This window comes from Vigna unguiculata, chromosome 3 (genome assembly GCF_037176805.1).
Source record: "Vigna unguiculata cultivar grain cowpea cultivar isolate G323 ecotype 2 chromosome 3, ASM3717680v1, whole genome shotgun sequence".
Lineage (NCBI taxonomy): Eukaryota > Viridiplantae > Streptophyta > Magnoliopsida > Fabales > Fabaceae > Vigna > Vigna unguiculata.
Window position 1 is genome coordinate 62,951,006 of NC_140794.1, and position 15,994 is coordinate 62,966,999.

Consider the following 15,994-nt stretch of genomic DNA (forward strand, 5'->3'; position numbering starts at 1 on the left):
GGTTTACATAAAAAGAAAGATTTTTTTTATAGTACATACATGAAAACAATGACGAGAATTGTATACTAAAACCTCCTATCACACGTAATTTGATGTTTTAAATATTTTTTTCAATTGAAATTGAAATTTCACTTTAATAATTTGAACGAAAAAAATTTATTTTAAAAACCTACATAAATGTTCTGCAAAATTTGTTATATGGTATAAAACTCCACATCCAGTTTTGATGGAAAAAAAAATTGCAACAATTATTTAAGAAATCACATTTAAATTTTGTCTTTTAAGTAATAGTATATTAATATAATTTTTAAAAATTACCTTTAAAATTGGAATTCCCTCTTAACTTTTTAACTAAAAAATTAATACATCTTTCCTTAATATATAGTTGTCAATCTTCTAGGGCAGTGGCTTCTAATGACCTAGAATATCAGGTTACTGGTTTAGGCTGCAAAGGCACGGTATTATAACGTTGCTCTACAATGGGACAGAGCATGAAAACATGATTAATTATACTGGACAAATATCATTATTAGGATCCCTTTTTCCCGAGAGAAACTCCTCCCAACCAGCTCCATTGTGTCATCTTTACAGGCATCAGTCCCGGCAAAGAGAAAAGTTCTCTAAAATCTAAAGAATTGTAAACATTATAATTTTGAAAATTTGAAGTTCCAGCCTTTTCGCCTGCAGTCAGAACCTTTTCCCTCCGTCCCCAGCACAAACAAATAAGGTGGTATGACATAGTTAACATATTGTTGTCCTAGTAAAAAAATGGAGTTAATTCGAATCCATAATAATCCTGAGACACGATACTTTTCATAGAATCATTCACAAGCTATATCAACTGAGATCTTTAAACTCACATTCGTTTTTCTGCCTCTAAATATCTAATTCTAATGGATGTGGATTCTGCAGATTTTCTCCTTCTGGAGAGAAACTAGACATGATGGGCATTTGCATGCAGACAGCATGCTATCGTAAAAGACAAATTGTATTAACATGGAGAAAAATGGATAGTTTTCAGTCCAAGGGCAAGTAATACAATAGATTGGGATTGTTGGAGACAACGAAAATGTGCAACTAAAACATAAATATTACAGCTCTAAATTAAGAGTAAATTTGACAGATACAGAATTTCATAAGCAGTGCAGACCATCACTAGAGTGATAAAGACGACGAAGCTAATTCCTCAGGTGTCACAGGATCGTGCAGCTGCACTCACAAGCAAAATATAGTAAGGATAAGGTAAACTTAAAACACCGTGGCAGTTAACATTAATTTGTCTCTTTCTAATATCTTTTGAATCAATTAAATGAATTTGTTTGTCACATGCTACTTTTAGATGCTATGAATGGGAGATAGACACAATAATTGACAAACAACAAATCAGAATCATTTAAATACAAGTTTCTTCGTTCCCCATCAGCATTTTATTTACTTTAAATTTTGAATGAATTTGGTGAAATTCAAAGGCAGTGCGTGAAGAAGGGCCAGAACTTTTGCTTCTGGTAGTGCATCCTATACCCAACAAGAACTTTTCAATACCTAAGAGACGAAGCCGGTAATACATGGGCTACCTTGTTCTCTGCCTCCTAAGTCCTAGCATGCAAACAATTTAAGTTTCTAAACAGAGAGAACAAAGTTCTAAACAATGTAAGTCTGAACACTGCCTTGAGATAATCAAGTGGAGACATTCCAAGTCCAAGCTACCAGCCTAGCCTCCACAAACGACATTGTAGAAGCAAAATCCCCTTAACGTCTACGCTAGTCACAAGTCACAACTCAACAAGCTTTAGGCTAAATCTAAAAATTAATTTTTAGGTTAACATTGTGTGATTGGAGAGAAAATTTTGCATGATAACTACACCTTTTACAGCAGACCTCATAACATATAATCAAGAAGCAATTTCCCAAATATATGGCAATCAAATACACACACCCTGGATTTCCTAATGCATAATGAAGAAAAACAACACTGAAAAATTCATCATTGTACAAACAGTAAATACTGAGTTTTAATCTAACCAAAATGTCCAATAACTAAATCAAACTACCGCACTCCCAAAGTGAGTGAATCAGAAACGACTTACAGCTTTTGCAACAGTAAGCCAATGAAAAGCTCGGAGCAATTCATCGTTATGGGAAGGAACGTAGTCATGGTTCCAATAGGTTATATCCTGAAACGTTGCTTTGGTGACCCAAGAATTCGAGTTTTGTTTAGACGACGGAGGCGATGTTTTCTTAGCCAAAACAAAACCTACCGAGCCACAAACAGGAACAGAAAACATTCATCCATTTGCATCAATTGTTGTCAACAACAAAGAACAGTTAAATTTAACATATAAATATGAGAGATGGAGACAGAGATAATGATATACCAGTGTAACCGTGAGGAAGTTGGAGAGTGGTTCCCTGGAGTAGCCTTCCTCTGAAATGCGCTTCCTGTAACGGCAAACCTTCGTCCGAGACGCCGTTGGGTTTGGGTTTGAAGTAGTGGGAAACGGAGGCGGGACCGTCGTGCTTGACGCAGCAGGGGAGTTGATGAACGCGGCCGCTCAGATCTTCTCCATGTGGCTTAAGATTTACGGTGGCGTTTTCCATTTCGCCCTTTGTTCTTCCAATCCACACCGTTGGGTTCCGTCGAGAGAGGTACGACACTGGAGGCGCGTATTTTGGTTTTGCCGCTAAAATCAAACCCCAATTCTTAATTAACATTCTTTCCTTCCCTCTGCTTTTCCCTTTTATGCTTTTATTTCCTCCCAAACCAAACAGGACTCAAACAAAATTAATTAAAGAAACCTTACTTTAAGAAAATAAAAATAGGCGAGTAAACAATTTTAAAGAAGTTAACAAATTGTAGTGAAGTCTGAAACTAAAAATAAATTTTAAATTAAAACACAACTGGTTTTACTATAGTGATACAAAGTTTGAATGAGTTGAGTTTGTTATATCTTGCTAAGTGATTGAAATTGAATCAATCGAACGGTTGAATTAGTAGTGGTTGCGTAATTGGAGTGACTGGTTAAAACTTCACTATATTCTTAGAATTTGAAAAATCTAAAAAATACAGTACAAAATATTAAACTAAAAACCATAATTCATAGATAAAAATAAGAAAACAAGACTAACATTGTATGATCATTGATCAGTATTCTTATTGCATATAGAATTCAATAAATATATACTGCATATAATCAAAATCTCGCTTCCAGTTAAAAAAGAAAACCGAATTAACTCACGGCATTGAAGTATCACGAATTTTCCTTAATTTATTGGTTTGTTTGTTGCAGCCAATATATGGAGTAAAAAGGAAGAGATGGTGCTGCAGGGGATGGGCTTCACATCAATTTCAAATCCTTGGTAGAGAAGGATTCACATCCATTCTTTGCGTTTTCGTTCTTTCTTCTAAACATAAATTAAAAAAATAAATAAACCCTCGTGTTCACATGCTCATTTCCTGGAATTCATTTCAAACAAAATAAATAAATAAATAAAAATCCAAAACCCGGGATACCTTATGGTAATTGACCTGATAAAGTAAGTCCATAAATGAATGTCAAGGTTAAAAGCATGAAATAATTTATGCTTTTGCAATTCTCTAAACAGCACTGACTACGGAATTGCCGTTTCAACTCTTGTTTTATGTGATCAGGTTAAAACAGCTCACGAATAAGATAGTTGACAGTTATAGTGACTTTCAGCATAAAGATCCCACCATCATTAACAAGGGAATGCATTTTAGGTAATTCGGGTGGTAGTAGGAATTGGTAGGATGTGCCTCTTTGAATCACTTTTACGAATGCTACATATTGTACAATCCCAAAATCCATTTGCGTGCAAATGGCTTTACAAAAGGAATAGAACATTGCGGAATACATAAAAAGCATAAATAGTCCCTTATAAGCTCCACTCCTCGTATCAGTTGCAAACTCATCCTTTCTGAAATTCAAGCCACCAATGGTAGAAACTCTGAATGTTATTGTCTTGTCAATATGGCCACTGCTTCCCATTCTAAACTACATATCACATCCTGCATAACATCAGAAAGTAAGTTACCACTTTCTTCATTTTTCTCACTTTCTCTTTCTACCATTTCTACTTTGTTAATGTAAACAAAAACCATTTACAGTGCTTTTGTTTCTCCATTTAAAAAATCCATGGATGCAAACCCAAGGATTTGCTCACTTTCCTAACAACCAAGGATAAGTGTGACAACGAAGAAACAAGCACACTTGATCTGTTTTTAAGAAACGAAAAATTAAGAGCTAAAAAGCAACAACAAAATAATTCCCTCATAATAGTAATGCAAAGAGTATTAGCTGTCAGTCACTCACCGATGGATTGTGTCGATCAATATCAAAGCTGTTGATTGCACAAGCTTCAGCTAGAAGCTCAACAGGTTCCTCACCTATACAATAAAGACATCACACAAGCACCAAATCAATCCCACCATTTGAGTATATTAAAAAGCTGTTTGATTTGAAAAAATGTTAGCTTAGCTTTAATTAAAAAAAGGCCACTTCATTTTTACCATTTCCTGCACAATATTAGAAAACAGAAAACAAAACGAAAATGCGGTAATATTTTGGTAATTAAAAACAAAATACAAGCAATGAAAACATAACATTAAGAAAAAAATACTGTTCCTAAATTTTCTGGTTCCACTGACTTGTAAACAGACCGTAAATTGCACGTTAACATATTGCAAATCTAATGAACATGTATACCTTGCTCAATCACAGCGAGAATTCCATCCTCGGAGCAGATCATGGAAGGTAAGATCCTGGTTGATGAAGTGTTTGATTTTATGCAACGGTCATACTGAACCTCCCAAACCTCACTTTCAGATACTGAATGGACCATAGTGTTGCCGGCCCCAGTTCCAGCCCCTGCACCAGAAAGTATAATTGGTTGTTGCTGCCACCTAAGATCCCAGGCAAAAACAGTACCCAAGGAGCCACCAGCCTGAGCATATATTATAATCCCAGATATGTCAGCAGCATGCAAGAAAAAGTATTAAGCAACTCTATGGTTCCAAACCACCAGTTTGATTTATTAAAATCTGATAAAAAATCAACTATCATTCATTCTATTATTCATTTATGTCAGAGCAGTTGTTAATGCAGAAGTGAGACAGATAACAGCTCCCATAATGTCATTAAACCACCCCTAAATTTTGTTAGATCGCAGATAAAGCACATTAACAACACATCATAGAAGAGCATTTTAGTTCTCTCGGCATTATGCAACATTCATAATTCAACTTTAGCTGGGTAATAATACTTCTATTCATTCAACTAGTAGTCTACTGCTGAGCATAAAGAAGTAACAGCATCAGCCATCGAATGGGAAAATAATAAAATCTAAAAACCTAAACAACGCTCCCAGCTCTTTGCATGAACATTCACAAAGAGGCATGTATTTGTTATGTTATGATCAAATCCACAAAATAACAAGTGGAATACACGCATCTTACCAGACAGGTGTGCTTTCGGGACGGATGAATGTCAATGGAGTGCACAATCCCTGAACTCAATTTTTTATCCCTGCAAACATAATTATATGGCAACCATCAAGTAGATTTCTAACACAGCCATAAATTTCTAGATGTAAAGCATTTGGAGGGAGACATGGCATCCATTTCAAATCACTGATGAAATAAATGCGCTTTCACGGCCGTAACATTTTTCTCTTACCAGTTACCCTTAAAATTAGAAACCGGTCCTCCCGGTTTCCGTTGGTCCCACCACTGAAGGCTGAAGCCGTACCCACCGGTAGCAAACTCCACCGACGAGGCCCACCTGGCCGCCGTGTAAGACACCAGGCCGCCGCTATCAAACAACCTACGGCAACTCAAATTCGACTCCCCAACACCAACCAAGTTGACCTTCCCATCCTCCCCGACGGTGACGCACTCGACGCCACCATCCATTAAGTCGACGGAAGAAGCGGGGACTGAATGAAGCGTACCCTCGGGAAGCGATACCTCGGAGTCGAACGAGGCGTCCGAGGAATCCGCGAAGAGGAAGTGAAGAGAGCCGGCGGCGGTGGAAGCGACAATGAGGGGCTTCTGGAGGAAGAGCGAGGTCTTGAGAGAGGAAATGCGGGACGGCGAGGACCACGAGAATTGGGGTTGGAGGGAGAAGGGGTTTGAGGCGAGAGAGTGGATTTGGATAGATGAAGCATCGGAATCAAAATCAAATAGAGCAAGAACTGCAAATCGATCTAATGGAGATAATTGAGGAAGCCAACGAACTGCGTCTACGTATTGGTATTGCGGAAACTTGTGTATTGCCGTAGCTGCCATTGCCAGGGTTTCTCTGCAACTGCAACAACTACACGCAGGGTTCAAAACCCCAACGGTGACAAATTGTTTTATGACCTGTGTATCCTTCGGTGTTTAGTTTTCTTCTATGAGAAATGAATATTTTAGTTTTAGACAAAAATTAAGAAATATGATTGATATTTTATATTTTTTATAAAATCTACTATGTAATTTGTTATATATTTTTAGCTTTTATATTAAATATTTCTTTCATTTATATTTTACTCCTTTTAATAAATGGTTCTTGACCTAAAAAATATTTAATATTTTGTTATTTTGTAGAATAACAATTAAAATAAAATAACATGAGAAAACGAATTTTACAAATTTGACTTTTTCATCGTTTCATAACTCAAAGGCTTAAATACCATTTTAGTCATCATTTTCGTAGTGTTTGTTGCGGATGGTTCTCATTTTAACAAAATGTTTTAAATGGTCCTCATTTTTGTACCGAATGTTTAAAATGGTCATCATTTTCATAATTTGTGTTTTATTTGGTCCTTTTCTGTAACGTCATTTAAATCATTACCAACATTGTACAGGTGACACAGTTTGTATTAGGATGTGTTACGTGTACGGTACATATGACTAATTAATGTTAATTTTTCAATTTAGGGGAAATTTGCAATTAGGGAAATTTCTTCATCTTTCCCGTCAATGGTGAAGTCTTATGGGAAAGAACTCCCTACCCTGACGTCCATCCACCATATAAGAGGATCTTACCAGGAAGATCCAAGAAAAAAAAAAGTTGGAAGAGTGGGAGTTAAGAAAGGATAACACACCAATCAGCAAAGGAGGTCATAGAAAAAAATGTAGCATATGCCATCAGATTGGACATAACAAAAACAATTGCCCAGATAAGCCTGTGGATGAGCAGGCAACACCTGCTGAGACGACGCCAGATGCCCAAACGGCTAAGAATGCACCAACTGCTGAAACTGTTGAGAATGCACCAATTGCTGAAACTCAAACAACTCAACCACCAAGGAATGAAGTGGAGAGTCAAGCAGCACCACTACCAACACCAGAAGAACTATCTCAGCAGTTTAGGATGAAATTGCAAATTAGAAGGAGGCCATGATAGCAACTACAAACGTCTTACTTATTTTTTGGAATTTCTGATGTAAAATTCATTATTAATGTATTGCATTTTGACTTTCCTTACACTTCGTTCAATTTCACTTTTGCCAAACATGTAGTGCATTTTGATGAGGATGAATTAATGTTATGAATTTAACTTCTTCCAGACTTAGATCAATTTAATTTTTCTCAAGCTTAGATCAATATCACTTACTTTAATGCTCATATTAAGATGTTATTTTGAACATGTTGGGACTAATATCAACATAATCAAACTAATTTATTTCTTCATTTAACAATAGTATAAAACAGTTCGGACTTTAAAAGATTACACACAATAACAATACGAATAATACAATAACGACACAAGTGAACTCTATTACTAATTGCAACCTCTTCTCAGCAACCTTCAGTGACTTCTCCAAATCATTAATCTGTCTCATTTGTGTCATGATGATGACATCTTTTTCATCAACACCCCCCATTTAAAAAAGTTGCAGTCCACATTATTGGAACCACCACTCTGTAAATCAATAAACCAAAACTTAAAACCAATTTATTATTAACACAAAAATAAAAAACAGATTGTACCCAGAATTTTCTACCAATATTCTTTGGAATTCTTGCCATCCTCAAAGTTGTCATCACTCCGCAACTACAAATCAGGGTTAATCAATTTCTCGTTGAACCACCAACAGTGCACGAAGTGATACAACACGGTTGCCTTCAACAATTACAACCCGAGGTAAAGGAAGAAGATTGTGACCGTAACATATCTATATAATGGGATTGCAGGAAGAAGAAGATTGCAACAACGCCAATTGAGAATGGAGGAACAAGATTGTCAAAACTTACCAACTGCCCAAACATTCCTTACCAAAATCATAGCTCACTTATTTATCCCTAAATATCTACAACTGCCCAAACATTCCCTACCAAAACCCTAGCTCACTTATTTATCCCTAAATATCTAATTACCACACATGTAAAGACAGTACACGTAACACACCCTAATACAAACCGTGCCATCTGTACAATGTTCCATTAATGATTTAAACGGCGTTACAGAAAATAACCAAATAAAACATGAATTGTGAAAATTAGGACCATTTTAAACATTCTGTAAAAATGAGGACCATTTTAAACATTCTGTCAAAATGAGGACCATTTTAAACATTCTGTCAAAATGAGGACTATCCGCAACAAACACTACGAAAATGAGGACCAAAAAGGTATTTAAGCCTAACTTAAAACTACTGTAAAGAAACATTTACAAAAAATAATTACATTATAATAGATGAGAAAACAATTAAGCAATTTGTGAAGGATAGAATAAACGATTAAATATATTTTTGGTTACTTATGTTTTTTTTGTTACTTAAGTTTCAGTAAAATTTGGAATTAGTCTATCCTTAAAATTTTGATTAATTTAGTCATTCATTTTTAAAAATACGTAAATTTAGTTCTTTTAATTAAATTTTGTTAAGTTTATTTGACATTTTAAACGCGTTTTATGATAATATTTGATTTAACATTGAAGCGAAGATGTGTCAAATAATGTAAACAATTCAAATATTATCATAAAACGCGTTTAAAATGTCAAATAAACTTAACAAACTTTGGTAAAAATGACTAAATTCACGCATTGCATTTCTATAGATAAATGACTAAATTAGCATAAAGTTTAAAAAGAAATTTACTAAAACTCGAATATCAAAGAGATATTTAACCATGATTAACTAATATTATAAAATAAAAGTAAAAAATAGGATAACTTTTTCTGCATCAAATAAAATGAAAAAAACTAAAAATAATTATCACTTCCTCTAAAAAAACAAAAATTGTATTCAATGCGATTGGTGTAGTTTGGTTCTCCCAAATGAAAATTACGAGGTTACCCTTTGTGTTTAGGTGACTTATTAAACTCAGATAACTTACTGTGAAAGGCCGTAGATAAGAGGAAATGGTAGGCACTGGAATGAGGTGTGGAGTTTTGGGACTCAATTACTGTGTTCCTGTGAGAAAATTTGGAAGAAGGTTTGGAACAACGCTGGCTAGAAGGAAGGATTTTGAGGAGAATGATAAGATCCAACAGCGACCCTTTTCGCCTCTGAAGATTTCGAAGTCAATTATCGCTCGCGCTGCCATTGGAGTGTTTGGATTAGGGTTCATTGATGCCGGGTTAGTTAGTCAGGAATAAGATGTTTTCTTTTGTCTCTGGTTGAGTCTGTTGATCATGGAAATGCACAAATATATGTTGTTTCAGGTACAGCGGTGATTGGTCGAGAATCGGAGTAATAACATCACAGAGTGAGGAATTGCTTAAGGTTGCAGCTTTTCTAGTTGTTCCCTTGTGTATTTTTCTGGTTTTTTTCTTGCCCACAGACACAGATTCTTGAATTTTTCAGCCAAATGAAGTGTGAATTTGGTTGAAAATCTTTTAGACATGGAATCAATGGGCGCTATTGTTAATTTTATAAGTCTCAGATCATGCTTAGGATATGAGTAAGCTCAATCCTCCCACTTGAACTCTGCTAACTGAGTTGGATGGTGAACTGACAGATCCAGAAATGCTAAAAGGTTTGAAAGAATGTTACTTGAATGATCAATTACAAATAATTAAAAATACTCTTTGAATAATCATTTGGGAGTTGATGGGTGTTGTTATACCAGTTCCTAGATTTAAATAAAATTTTCAAAATGTCATTGAAGTTAGATATAGTCTATAATATTAGTTAAGTAGATGTTCTCCTTAGCAAATGTTAATGTCCATGTTTGTAAAACATGTTGTCAAGGAATAAGTGAGATATAATATAAAAAATAGGGTTGGTTTAAAAAATATACTATATTAAAATTTAGTTCAAATATCCATATATAATCAAATAAAAATAAAATAAGTGTTTTTTTTTTTCTTAAGACTCATATTTGCTTATATGAATTGTCTGTTTTACACGTTATTTACATGTTATAATAAAAATAATATCTATTTAATATATGTTTTTGAAAAGAATCATTAATTATGACATTAAACTCTATCTAATATGACAAATAATTTTGCTTGTTAAATTGAATTTTAGTAAATAATAATCAACAATTATTAAGAGATTTTCTTATGAAACTTTATGTGAATGTACCTTATTGTTGACACCAAAGTCTCCTACTTATTAGCAAATTGGTAAGATTTTTTTTAGTTAAATATGTTTATAGTCGCTTAGAATTAAAATTGAAATTTGTTTATATTTTAAATTTTGATAAATTGTTTATTTCAAACTTTAAAATTTAATGAATATAGTTTTCTTAATTTAACAATGTTATTATTTTTTTTATGTGCTATATTTTAGTATGATGTTTAAACTGGACGTGTCGTTGTGTAAATAACTCAAAAGTCAATCGTGGTTTGATACATACAAAAAAGTTAAAGCAGTTAGATTATAGTGATTATATCTATTCATTTCTAAAGTTTGAAGACTAAATTGTATTAAAGTTTAATACAAAGATGAATTCTATTTTAAAATCAAAGTATAGGAAGTAAAAACATTTTTGACATATCCTTCTTTCTTATATAAAATTTATTGGAAAACTCTTATACTTTATAATAGACCTCATATGATATTTCCTTTGTAAGCAAATCATCTAAATCAATATCTTGATACCCTAAGCAAATATAAGATAAAAGGTTATTTTCACAACAAAAAATGGAAGTAAACAGAAATGACTAAGAGACTCTGATTAAGCTATGTGTTAAAGATCCCACGTCGATTAGAGATAAGACAAGTTCATAATTATAGTATATAAGTGAATGCACTGGACGATCTAAAACCTTAAGTTAGTGGGGATAAGTTAATTAGTGTATTTATACACTCTCAACTACACATAAGTTTATTATAAAGCAGTGACCAACAAGTTTAAATATATAAGATCAAAGAGAACAAAATAATTATTTTTTTAGATACTTAATAATAATTTTAAAAATATCATAGGATGCACCTACACATCCTAGTGTACGCGTAGATCTATCACTGAGTGAATGCAAATCTTATCTTATAAATCATTTTTGTAAGATTGAGTTAAACTTAAAAATTAATTTTTTAACATAATATGATAACTATGAGTTAAAACCTATTAATTTGATCTTTGTTGAGCCTAATAAGTAAAAGAGAAATTATCTCCAAATCTTCTTAAAAGCAATTACCCAAGATACTTATGAAGTCCAATAACTTTTGTATCTCTTGCATTATTAAACACATAGGGATAGTCATCATTGTTTAAGATGAGATTCAATAAAAATTCTATATTTCATCTCTGTCTCATCATATTTAAAATAGCATACATTTTGACCACATTTTTTTGCTCTTTTTATCTTTTCAAGAAGTTTGAATTTAAGCTTAGCATTGTCTCTATTTGTCTTTTTCTCTATCGATAATATACAGGTGTATCTTTTATTAGAATTAACTGATTAATTTTTTTTTTTGTTGCATGCATTTTTTACAATTTTTCTTCGCAGTATTATTGTTAACAAGACGATACACTGAAACATGGAGTACTTGAAAATACAACATTCTTCATAATGCCCTTATTTTCTGTTGTGAATACATTTTCTATGACTATTTCAATGAGTAAAAGTTGTCAAAAAAATCAGAACTGCAAAAACACAAATAACTCTACTTTGCTGAGAAGAAAAGGTTGAAGGGTCTCTCTCAATGACCCAACCATTTCTCACTCCAATAATATGACAATGCATGCAATAGGAAACTGATATAATATCTCCCTCAAGTGTTCTAAGACATGTATATATTAATTGGCTAATCCGCACAAGTAGGTAATCTCAGTCGGAAATCCAATATGACTAGTGTGGCAACACTATGGGCAAGCGCGCCGAGAACAACAAAGACATGAAAAATTTGATGGCTTTGCCCTGCGATGTCAAACGCACCAGGCTTCCATCGTTCTGGTATTCTAGAAACATAAAATCCTGCTCCAGTGGCATATAGAACGGCCATAGCAAGCTCATATCCAAGTGCAACAAATATATGGGGCTGACCCCAATACAGGAAAACAGCATGAGCTGCCGGAATGACACCTGAAAAGCCCATGGAAAGGAATAAGGTGGCTCTCAGGGGTCGGAACCGAGGGGTAGAAAGTGAAGGTGCAAGCAGGGTAATGATGGCAAGAACTCCAAGCAGAGATATTGACGCCAAATAAAATAACCTTGAGTAAGGATTGCAGAAGAAAGCATAGTAAATAGGAGCAAAGAAGGAACACACAATCATAAGAGAGATCCCAGCATAATCTAGACGCCAGAAGAATAGGTTAAAGTCTTTAGAGTGGCAGGCCAGAAGATGGGAAAGAGAACTGCAAGCTAGGCAGCCCATTCCTCCAGCTAAGAAAACGAACCATGGCCATCGAGGAACTGTCTCCACTCCAAATCCTCTCATCCCACCAGGGATGGATGGGTCCATAACTTGTCTAAAATGCAAATCCTGAAAAACATAACAGAAAAACAAAACAAACAATAGATAGAATAGCTAATGAGCTCTTAGTTATATTATGTTAAGGGGCCCACATTGTCCATCATAATAATTATAGCAAAGTACAATCTAGAAAATATGATTATAACTAATCTATAAGGGGATGAGTAAGATAACATTATCCTCTATAATGCTATATAATAGATTGTGATGAAAATCTAAAAGTGGAAGACGGTATGAACCATTAAAAACAAGAAGTGATGCTTAAACTTTAATACAAAATGTAGAAAATCTCATTAGCAAATAAGTGAAGCTAAATTGTAATCTTAGCACTCTGTTTCATTACTGATTACTGATTCCTACAGTGTTCTCCAATTTTTTCTGCCATTTTAGTTCCTGAATTTTTTTAAATTCACAATTTTGATATAATTCTAAATTTTTGCACATGTTTATTTCTTTACTCTATATTTTAATGGGTTAAATTATTTTCTGGTAGTATTTTAAATTAATATTTTAGGTTTAAAAGATTCAATTGAACCAAAATAAAAATAAATATAAGGTATACATGTGCAAAAGATAAAAGAATTACACAAAGATCATCGTTTAATAGATGAGGAGTAGAACAAAAGGACCAAAATCAATCATAGATAATTATGCCACAATTAATGTTAGAAGAAAACTGATACAGTTGGTTAGGTATTGATGGTGTTGTTTGTTTCTAATCAAAGTTTGATTTTTCTCGGTGAATTAAATAATTGATAATAGGATGAAACTTCAAATTTGATTGAAAAGAGATAAATATGTAAGATTTGTCCTAAATGTTAATGTACAATCTTTGTCGTATCTTCTTAGTTTCTTTAAAAGATAAAGCAAATGCATTTAATGTTAAACATAAAAAAACACTTCATTCTGCCTTAAATAGGAAGATTAATAAAAAAATTGTTTGGAGATTTTGAATCGGAGAAAATACAATAGGTGCTTCTAGCATTGTTTTTAAATTTATATGCATAAAATATTCCATGTCTACCTTCCTTTCCTGATCAGAAAGGTGACCGCAGACTCTTTTAACTAATTTAATTTATATCATTATTTTATCAAACAATAAACTTTCTGCAATTAATTTTGCAATACATGCATAATAAATTAACAATCACTGTCACTATTAACCATTATTATATAAAAAAAAATTAAGATGAAATTTGAAAAACATTACCAAGAATGCGTCACTGTCAGAGCTATTAATCTCCGTCGCCATCGTCGGCGATCCGAGCGCCGTGAAGGATCTGGCGGTCCCATCTCACATTCACACAACATCAGTTCATTCATTCATTCACTCTCCTACCGAACTAACACTATACAGAAACATCAAAAACGACTCGGCGATCCTGCGTTTATAGCATACCTGAGCCAAATCCAGAGCTCCGTGGTGGTGCTCATAACCGCCAACACAGCAAATATGAGAAAGCCTCCTACATGCCTGCAGCCAGCAAGCGCGAGAAATTAAGCATCAAGCAAATGGAACAATCGCGCTAAAATTGAAATGTTTAAGGAAATAGTGGTGGAATTGAATTGGTCACGTACGTCCAAATGTTTAGGGTTTCGTTGTGCCATGCGAAGATGCTCCACAAGGCTTCTTTCACGGGCCATTCGGAGCGGTAATAGTCCAATATGAACTCGCTATCCTTTAAGTACTCCGGAAGCTCCTCGAACTTCACCAATCGCCGTTCGAATCGCTTCGATTTCGCCGGCATGTTTCCACCGTGTTTCTTGTTGCCGCTCCGGCGAAGGCTTTTCATCCTTATCGTGCACCTTCGCCGGCGATTCTTCGCTCTGGTACAGATCTATTTTACTCTTTGCCCCTTCAGAGGCACTTCATTCCACAATATCTTTGATTCCTGTGGTATTCACGTTTTCTATAACAGTATTAAACAATCTTTAAAACAAAGTATTTGTATTCATTTCTTACTTTAGATAGGAATTATTTGTAACTTAATTTGAATTTATATAGACACATTTGCATTATAATGTCTCAGGAAAAGAATTTGTATGAAAATAAAATATAATAAACTTAGTTCAGCTAGATTTTCTATTGTCTGTTTACCTCCAAAGATAGATGTAGAAAATGAATGGATGAATTTTGAATGTAAAATTTTTCTTGTTTATTTTAGGCGATTTGATTTAAAGGCGAAAGCGAGTAATAAATTTAAAGTAAAATTTGTAAGAATTGATAAATAATTTAATAAATATGATAAATAAATAAAATTAAAGATAAATATTAAACATTGCAAAATTACCTTATTATTAAAAGGGATATAAAATAAATATTTAATTAAATGAAATTAATTGAAAATAAATAGTAATGAATAATTTTAAAATAAAAAACATAATAGGTGTAATAATATATATATATATATATATATATATATATATATATTTGGTAAAAAAATAAATGTTAAATATTTAGATTACAGTGATTAAATATCATATTGTGAATTTCTTTCTATAGTTGATGTTACTCTTGCCAATCCTAATCCTTTAAAATCCCATAGTTAATGTCATTTTAATTTAAAATTTTCAAAATCTTCAACATTCAATAGTTAAAAAAAAAACACTCTTTATTTTGATATTCAATTGAAAGAATGTAATTATTACAACTAAAAGTAGTAAAAAACTTGATGACATAATCAATTAAATAAGATAATGAGCAATATTTTTCGCACATCTCTTCAAAATGTGTGGATAGTTCTACTCAAATCCGTACGAAATTACTGAAACAAAAGAGAAAACAATTCTAAACCTTTTTTATTTTTAATTGTGTAATTTAAATAGCTGATTTTTATTTTACTTGTGGTCTATTTACATCTACCTTATTACTTTTCATTTATTCTTTTCTTTTTTTTTAATCTCAACCACATGCACCCTATCAAGGTGTTAAAAAAGTTGGCAACTGATATGGATATCGAAAACTTGACATTATTTTACCATTTTCTTCTCTTGTCATGTCATATCATATTGGTACTTGTGAATTAACTAATACACGAATCTCTGTAAGAAAAATATGATACGACTTTTAGTATGGTATCAAATTCATAATTTTTCTAAAAAAATAAGTTTAAATATTATT

General features: G+C 33.1%; 4 protein-coding genes across 4 annotated transcripts; 1 reads left to right on the forward strand and 3 right to left on the reverse strand.

The window, feature by feature from the left end:
* Window positions 1-944: 944 nt before the first annotated feature.
* Window positions 945-2,751, reverse strand: LOC114179117 (ribonuclease H2 subunit C-like protein). Its single transcript, XM_028065338.2, has 3 exons — window positions 2,376-2,751; window positions 2,088-2,254; window positions 945-1,209 (listed from the first exon to the last, which is right to left on the reverse strand). Exons 1-3 carry the CDS (start codon window positions 2,710-2,712, stop codon window positions 1,156-1,158), a joined length of 558 nt encoding a protein of 185 aa, XP_027921139.1. The 5' UTR covers window positions 2,713-2,751; the 3' UTR covers window positions 945-1,155.
* A 966-nt stretch (window positions 2,752-3,717) lies between these two features.
* Window positions 3,718-6,387, reverse strand: LOC114176303 (Transducin/WD40 repeat-like superfamily protein). Its single transcript, XM_028061289.2, has 5 exons — window positions 5,694-6,387; window positions 5,474-5,543; window positions 4,725-4,962; window positions 4,332-4,405; window positions 3,718-4,027 (listed from the first exon to the last, which is right to left on the reverse strand). The coding sequence occupies exons 1-5, from the start codon at window positions 6,302-6,304 to the stop codon at window positions 3,974-3,976; spliced, it is 1,047 nt and encodes a 348-aa protein (XP_027917090.1). The 5' UTR covers window positions 6,305-6,387; the 3' UTR covers window positions 3,718-3,973.
* A 2,949-nt stretch (window positions 6,388-9,336) lies between these two features.
* On the forward strand, window positions 9,337-10,042 carry LOC114179217 (DNA-directed RNA polymerase subunit beta). Its single transcript, XM_028065477.2, has 2 exons — window positions 9,337-9,583; window positions 9,669-10,042. Exons 1-2 carry the CDS (start codon window positions 9,366-9,368, stop codon window positions 9,799-9,801), a joined length of 351 nt encoding a protein of 116 aa, XP_027921278.1. The 5' UTR covers window positions 9,337-9,365; the 3' UTR covers window positions 9,802-10,042.
* A 1,901-nt stretch (window positions 10,043-11,943) lies between these two features.
* Window positions 11,944-14,820, reverse strand: HHP2 (heptahelical transmembrane protein2). Its single transcript, XM_028065377.2, has 4 exons — window positions 14,452-14,820; window positions 14,273-14,347; window positions 14,084-14,153; window positions 11,944-12,882 (listed from the first exon to the last, which is right to left on the reverse strand). The coding sequence occupies exons 1-4, from the start codon at window positions 14,664-14,666 to the stop codon at window positions 12,205-12,207; spliced, it is 1,038 nt and encodes a 345-aa protein (XP_027921178.1). The 5' UTR covers window positions 14,667-14,820; the 3' UTR covers window positions 11,944-12,204.
* Window positions 14,821-15,994: the final 1,174 nt, after the last annotated feature.

Coding starts and splice junctions, on each gene's coding strand:
- HHP2 (XM_028065377.2), bottom strand. CDS start 14,666: ATGAAAAGCCTTCGCCGGAGCGGCAACAAGAAACACGGTGGAAACATG. Junction 14,348..14,451: donor GAAACCCTAAACATTTGGAC/GTACGTGACCAA, acceptor TGCTGGCTGCAG/GCATGTAGGAGGCTTTCTCA. Junction 12,883..14,083: donor CTGACAGTGACGCATTCTTG/GTAATGTTTTTC, acceptor TATGTTTTTCAG/GATTTGCATTTTAGACAAGT.
- LOC114179217 (XM_028065477.2), top strand. CDS start 9,366: ATGGTAGGCACTGGAATGAGGTGTGGAGTTTTGGGACTCAATTACTGT. Junction 9,584..9,668: donor TTAGGGTTCATTGATGCCGG/GTTAGTTAGTCA, acceptor ATGTTGTTTCAG/GTACAGCGGTGATTGGTCGA.
- LOC114179117 (XM_028065338.2), bottom strand. CDS start 2,712: ATGTTAATTAAGAATTGGGGTTTGATTTTAGCGGCAAAACCAAAATAC. Junction 2,255..2,375: donor ACTTCCTCACGGTTACACTG/GTATATCATTAT, acceptor GTGGCTCGGTAG/GTTTTGTTTTGGCTAAGAAA. Junction 1,210..2,087: donor GGCTTACTGTTGCAAAAGCT/GTAAGTCGTTTC, acceptor TTGTGAGTGCAG/CTGCACGATCCTGTGACACC.
- LOC114176303 (XM_028061289.2), bottom strand. CDS start 6,304: ATGGCAGCTACGGCAATACACAAGTTTCCGCAATACCAATACGTAGAC. Junction 5,544..5,693: donor TCTAATTTTAAGGGTAACTG/GTAAGAGAAAAA, acceptor TTATGTTTGCAG/GGATAAAAAATTGAGTTCAG. Junction 4,028..4,331: donor TTGATCGACACAATCCATCG/GTGAGTGACTGA, acceptor GATGTTATGCAG/GATGTGATATGTAGTTTAGA.